The sequence below is a fragment of the Arachis ipaensis genome, chromosome B08, assembly GCF_000816755.2.
Source record: "Arachis ipaensis cultivar K30076 chromosome B08, Araip1.1, whole genome shotgun sequence".
NCBI classification, from domain to species: Eukaryota; Viridiplantae; Streptophyta; class Magnoliopsida; order Fabales; family Fabaceae; genus Arachis; species Arachis ipaensis.
In genome coordinates, this window is record NC_029792.2 from 41777363 (window position 1) to 41784699 (window position 7337).

Sequence of the window (7337 nt, forward strand, 5' to 3'; positions counted from 1 at the left end):
ATATAATTATATTAAATTTATACATTAGAAAAACTTAAATAATACATAGTTTGAATATAAATACATAGTTTGAATTGGTGATTTGCTTTTTGTGTATATATATTCGTTATAATATTATATGATGATACTTTGGTTTGATATAGTTTGAAGATTATTCGATCAAACAAGACAATGAATAAATGAAAAAATACACTGTGGGCATTTAAGTATACATGAACTGAAAAGATAGATTCCAATTTTCTTCATGACATTATATATATACACTAATAAGAAACAACAGAGCTCACTTTCTCACACAAAGGACCCAACTTTCACAATATGAGTTTCGGAAAGACCTTTGTTAAATAAGTTAGCCCCTTTTGTTTTCTTTCAGTGAGCCAAAATCATTTTCCCATGAAATTAGACTCAAGAAGAAGATGAAGATGACGAAGAATAAGCTTACCTAATAAACGAGTTACAAACAGGCGAACAAGGAAACAAGGTTTCTCATTGAGCTTCTTTCAATGCAGACATATCGCTGGCAGAATGAAAGAAAAAAGGAAAAATAATTTATGTGAATGAACAAAAACAAATCGAACCAGTAGTATTTTTCATATACAAAAAAATCGAAATTTTGGGGTTTATGTATACAACAGAAAACGAGAATAAATGGGATAAGATCACAACACCGTTTGACAATCAGATTTAACTTAATCAACTCAAAGAGTTTGTTAGAGTATTTTCAAATCAATTTTAATTTTCTGTTATGGAATCAGATCACAACACCGTTTGACAGTCAGATTTAACTTAATCAATTCAAATAGTTTGTTAAGAGTATTTTCAAAACACTTATAAATTTCTGGTATGCAATCAAATCACAACACTGTTTGACAATCAGATTTAACTTAATCAATTCAAAAAGTTTGTTAGAGTATTTTCAAATCACTTTTAAATTTCTGGTATGCAATCAGATCACAACACCGTTTGACACTCAGATTTAACTTAATCAATTCAAATAGTTTGTTAGAGTATTTTCAGATCACTTTTAAATTTCTGTTATGCAATGTACATGTTCCTTAGTTGTTGCACCAAATATGTTATTAAGTTACCATATTTACTTAAACAAGTTAACCATTGTATCTTTATAAAAGTAAAATGTACCACCTGCATAATTTAAGTGGAGGTAAACGGTTAGGATAACATAAAAATAGAGAACTTTATGGGAATTTCAAAAGTTTGTTCAGATAATCAGTTATAAAAATCTGTGATTCTCAAATGTTATAAACGTGCTTATTGAACTAAATAAATTTGACTGAAAAGCAATACAACTGCGATGACACAAGTTCAGCACTTAATCATTTCAGAAGCCACATTCACCTATCTGGTTCTCCTCTACTTGGGTTTCTCTGTAAATATTTTTATACATGCTACTTTGAGATGTTTCACATTAAATTGTTTTCATATCTCACGATGAACCTCAATTTTTTTTTTTCAGTTTGTTGAACTCCTTAATTATCACACCAATAGCTAGTTATATGGATCTTCAACCAGGTAAGTCACATGGTTTGTCTATGTCTCATGTATGTACTATTTGAACCCTCTTTTTATACTTTTTCTAATTTAAGTCTAAATCAAAATATACAGCATTTGAAAAATTAAATTTCTAACACAAAAAAAAAATATACAACTAAAAAACATGTTAACAATAGCATGTAAAATTTAACCAAATTCACAAGAAAAAACAATCAACAATACTATTAGAGCAATCTTAGCAACTCAGAATAGTAAGATGTTAACAAAATCGCGGCAACAGTAAGTCAGTGAGCCACCCCAGCAACTCAATCAGTAATTTAGAAGTGTTAAATACAGATCAACAAAACAAGAACAAACAAACTTAAGAAGCAGTCTTTAATCTAACCAGATGAAGGGTGAGAGAGAGAAAGAGCCGGTTTGACGATGGCGAGGAGAAGAGATACCTCGGCAGTGACGGCGAGGAGAGGAGAGAGCTCGGCGGTGACGATGAGGACAATAGAGAACTCGACGCCGGGGACGACAATATATAACTCCACAGCGGCGGCAGCGACGAATATACAATCCTGGCTCCGATGACCAGACGACGCCGACCACTACAGAGAGAGAGCGATGGGAGATGATAAAACGAGGCGGTGGAGCTTGACTGTGGAGATGGCGGTGGTTGCGGTGAGCATTGGTTGCAGTACGCGGAGAAGAGAGGGTGGCGGCTACTAGGGTTCTTTTTTGTTTTTTTCTCATTTTTCACCTAAGAAGGGAGGTGAATCGGGTCTTGGGGGGAGCAGGGGCTTGCGGGTCTCTCCTTAGGTTTAAGTTTCTTTTTTTTTTTTTTAATAAAAATAAAAAAGGGCGCCGTTTAAGGCAAATTTCCCAAACCAGGGAAACTAAAATCAATTTGAGAAATTAAGTGTAACATTTCACAAAATTAATAATTGCTTATAATAGCTCTAATTGATAATAATATTATATTTTTTTAGTAACATACTAATTCTTTATCTAAAAGTGATTTTTATTAATATTATCTAAACAAATTCATTTTATCAAAATCAATTTTAGTATAGAATTACCAAACATAAATATGTTGGCACAAACTCACTTCTATCCAAAATCAATTTTACAAGATCACTTTCATTCAAAATCCAGTTTGACCAACTCTAATTAAAAATGGTATTTAATATAAAAACGAATAATGTATGATAATCAACTAATGCACCATATATATAAATTAAGACTGTAAGGGAGCTTTTATTCACTAATTAAAAAGTGGCTGAGAATAAAATATAATTTATTGATTTGAATTTATAATTTCTTGTAACATAAAATTTGAAATCAGTATTGGATTGTAATATCTAATTTTTCCAATGATAGTTAATATAAAACCAAAACAACTTCAACCAAGTTGCATGACACCTACACGATAATTTAGTTAAAACAAGTAGAAGTAATGACATATTTAATAAAGACATTAGTTACACGGTGTTCACTTTAAAGTAGATTCACAGAAACTTTAAATTTCATATCAACTGTAATTTGCTAAAACAAAGTTGCTTGCTAAAACTATATCGTTATAGTTATGATGGATGCATATTTTTACCAGTTTGTCTTCTCATATCTCGTACGTCACTATTAATTAGTTCGATATATTCTGATACTATACTAGATATTGATAAAACCTGGATTTCAAAGTCACGGGGTAGTGTGGAATATAGGCAAGGACTGAACACTTTTTTAGACTTTGCGTTTGCAAATGCATCCTCCGATGGCATGATAAAGTGTCCATGTCCTAAATGCGGGTTTCAATATATGCAAACAAGAGAGGATGCATACGACCATCTGTTGTTACGACCATTTCCCCCTGGATATACTATTTGGGTGCGTCATGGTGAGCAGCCGGTTGACGAGAGGCCTGGATTGGGACGAGAAGATGAAAATTTGATATCCCAAGTGAATCAAATGCACCAGATGGTCAACGATGCATTCAATTTCATGATACAAAATGGGAGTGAGGACATCACAACAATCGAGCATGCAGAAGATGATGAAGATGTATTACCGAGCTTGTATGAAGGTCCAAGTCGCGCGGCGCGGGATTTTAACGATCTACTGTCAGATGGAGAGCAGGAGTTATATCCCGGATGCTCAAAGTACTCCAAATTATCATTTTTAGTGAAGCTTTATCATATCAAGTGTATGTGCGGTGTGAGTGACAAGGCAATAACAATGATTCTTGACTTACTGCGCGACGCATTCGAACAAGCAAAACTCCCAAAGACAGTGTATGAAGCTAGGAAGACAATAAGAAAGCTGGGTATTGAATACACCAAGATAGATGCTTGTCCAAATGACTGTATGCTGTACCGAGGTGATGATGAGAATCTGACTAGGTGCAAGAAATGTGGATGTTCAAGATGGAAGCAGAAGACTAAAAAAGGCTCTATTATTAGGTTCAATGTACCAGTAAAGAGAAAAGGAAAACCTATAGCAGCCAAGAGTCTTCGTTACTTTCCCCTCATACCACGACTGCAGCGGTTATTCATGTGCAGCAAGACATCGAGTGATATGTTATGGCATAAACAGGCGCCTAATAACGATGGTTTCCTTAGGCATCCAAGGGACGCTGAAGCATGGAAAAAGTTTGATGCAAAATATACTAATTTTTCCGCGGATCCGCGCAATGTTCGCCTAGCCTTGGCGAGCGATGGATTTAATCCCTTTGGGAATATGAGCACAAAGTACTCCATCTGGCCTGTGATTCTTATTCCGTATAATCTACCACCCTGGGTTTGCATGAAGCAGACATCTTTGATTCTATCCACGCTTATTCCCGGGCCGAAAATGCCAGGTAACGACATAGATGTTTATTTGCAGCCTTTGATAGATGAGTTGAAGCAATTATGGGATGGGGTTGAAACCTATGATGCCAAAGAGGGAAACACTTTCAAGATGTGTGCGGCACTGATGTGGACTATTAGCGACTTTCCAGGATTGGGGAACCTATCTGGCTGGAATACGCACAGTGGGTTAGCCTGTCCTACGTGTAACTTGGATGCTAAGCCACAGCGGCTGAAAGACAGTCAGAAATGGTGTTTCATGGGCCATCGACGCTTTTTAAATCAGGGACACAAATACAGACTAGACCGGAATAGATTTGACGGGCAGGTTGAAGGTAGAGATCCACCAACGAAGTTATCCGGAACAGATATCTTGAGGCAACAGTCTAATGTGCACGTTTCATTTGGGAAGAGTTCAAGCGTGACATCCAAAAAAAGACGCAATGGTCAGGACGCGGATGAAGATGACTCGCATTGGAAGAAGAAGAGTATTTTCTTTGACCTCCCGTACTGGGAGGACCAGATGTTGCGTCATAACCTCGATGTAATGCATATAGAAAAAAACGTGTGTGACAACGTGGTCTTCACTATCTTAAACGATAGCGGCAAATCAAAAGACAATCTTAAAGCTCGCAGGGATTTACAATGCATGGGTATAAGGCCAGAATTATGGCCGGGGGAAGGTGGTAAGTATACTTCTGCAATATTTGCGATGTCAAATTCACAGAGGGATGTATTCTTGAAGACTTTGCAGAATGTGGTCTTTCCAGATGGTTACTCTAGCAATGTTGCTCGTTGTTGACAAGGGAGGAAGATATAGAAGACCTCGTAGAAAATGCCTCAGAGAATTTCGATGATGTCGCGTAATGCTTTGTATGAAGCATTTTAATGTAATTTAAAAATGATCTTTCTGTCATAAACTAAGTTAAATAAAATCAGCGTTGTACTTTGTTTTCTTTGGTTACTTTATACTTGTGTAGTTTTTTTTTTTTTTTTGCAGATAAATATTTGTGTTATTGTGAATTCTCATGAGTAAACGTAGACTTTTGGTTCTTTCAACGATTTTAATATGAAAAAGTTAGTTTACGTTTGGTCTTTATTCCTTCTACAGTTGTTGTTTTTCTTAGGGTTGCATTTTTTTATGATCTTGCTATGTATTACGCAATATAATTTCACTAGTGATACGTTTTGAATACAATAGTGAACATAACATGACGATGGAACAGGATTGATAAAAAATGAGGACTTTTCGTCATTCTCTGCAAACACAACAATTGCTATAGAGCTTCTGTTTAAGAAAATTGCCTTAACTACTAACAAGGGTGATAGTAATTGTTGAAAAGTTGTGTTTAGTTTTAAAATTGTCTTAGCATCTTGTAGTTTAGTTGTTTTTCTAAGTCAGTATTTAATAACTCCAGAGTTCTCAATTCCTTCTATGTATACTCATTCTGTTATGTGCATGTTGATATTTTCAGTCGTACCTGAATATTCCGGAGAAATAGTTCCTGACAGTCTAGACGGAGAAGAGTCTGATTCAGAAGACATTTTAGATGATGTATCCTCTGTCGCAGTTGATAGATCCATGCAGTTTGATCTGAATAAGGTTCCGGATGAAGAGGATGCAACTTTGGAAGACCAACAAGATAAACAAGATGATATACATGTTAAGAAAAGGTGCTTTGATCTGAATAAGATGCCATGGTATGGAGATGAAATATCAGATCCTCTGAAACGTGAAGCCGCAAGATTCATAACAGAGTTTTTTTCGCCAGGTCAATATGATGTTGGAGAGAAATTTTGATCTTTTATTATAATAGTTACGCTGATTTCGTTAGTTTAATGATTTGGGTCACAGTTGTACATGTTTATTCTTGGTTTAGGTTTAGTAAGGCATAACTTCAAAGAGGAGTAACTTTGATGTATGCTATCTAGAACTTTATTTTAACTTCATAAATATCAGAGTTTGATTTTATTTTCTACTTTTACATCCATGATTGAATGCAATTTTTAAATGCCAATAACGTAATCAAGAAAATCTTAGTGGTAAATTTGTTCACATGAGTTAACATATAAAGGTTACAAGTAACTTGTGAAATTTTTATCGTAAACCGAATGTAGAAAAAGTGTTACGAGTTTAAGTAAGAATGATTTAAACATATGTAGCTTCAAAAAGTAGTCTTCACTTAAATATATTAAACCCAGATGGTTATTTCTAAAGAGAACAATGCAATATGTGGTAACACGCATTTTGCGGCGGTTTAAAAGTAACCGCCGCAAAATGCCTAACAAGAAGTCACCGGCAAACATATCACGGCGGTTTTTGAAAAGACGCCACGAAATGTTAATCTGACCGGCAATATAGCGGCGGTTGAAAGAAAACTGCCGCTAAATGGCAACATGACAGCACTATAGCGGCGGTTTTAACAAAACCGCCGCTAAATTTCGGTCTGATTGCAGCCCCACCCTTTAACCGCCGCTATATGTGCCGCATTTTGTCTTTTCGCGGCACATTTACAAAACCGCCGCAAAATATCCGTCGCTATCTTAAGGATTTGTTGTAGTATACTATTGTATTAGGCATCCTGGATTGTATTTTGATCCTGTGATCTCGTTTAGGGGGCTGGCCACATGGCCATGCCTGGACCTTCACTTATGTATTTTCATACGGTAGAGTTTCTACACTCCATAGATTAAGGTGTGGAGCTCTGCTGTTCCTCAAAGATTAATGCAAAGTACTACTGTTTTCTATTCAATTCTTCTTATTTCGCTTCTAAGATATCCATTCGCACCCAAGAACGTGATGAAGGTGATGATTATGTGTGACGCTCATCATCCTTCCCCCTTATGAACGCGTGCCTGACAAACACTTCTGTTCTATATGAAATAAGCTAGAATGAGTATCTCTTAGATCTCCTAACCGGAATCTTCGTGGCGTAAGCTAGAATGATGGCGGCATTCAAGAGAATCCGGAAGGTCTAAACCTTGTCTGTGGTATTC

General features: G+C 35.9%; 2 protein-coding genes across 8 annotated transcripts in view; one reads left to right on the forward strand and one right to left on the reverse strand.

Moving 5' to 3' along the window:
- The window catches only part of LOC107613811, a 7047-nt gene extending 4748 nt beyond the window's left edge, over nucleotides 1-2299 (reverse strand). For 2 of the 7 annotated variants that reach the window (XM_021109336.1, XM_016315970.2), the window contains exons 1-2: nucleotides 1956-2298; nucleotides 443-517 (exon numbers count right to left, since the gene is read on the reverse strand). The gene's annotated coding sequence lies outside the window, so the exon portion shown is untranslated. Of the gene's footprint in view, nucleotides 1-442; nucleotides 518-1897 lie in introns of all 7 variants that reach the window. The other 5 variants (XM_021109337.1, XM_021109334.1, XM_021109338.1 and 2 more) reach the window with 3 other exon arrangements.
- On the forward strand, nucleotides 3274-6141 carry LOC107610981. Its single transcript, XM_016312952.1, has 3 exons — nucleotides 3274-5134; nucleotides 5567-5668; nucleotides 5816-6141. Exons 1-3 carry the CDS (start codon nucleotides 3274-3276, stop codon nucleotides 6139-6141), a joined length of 2289 nt encoding a protein of 762 aa, XP_016168438.1.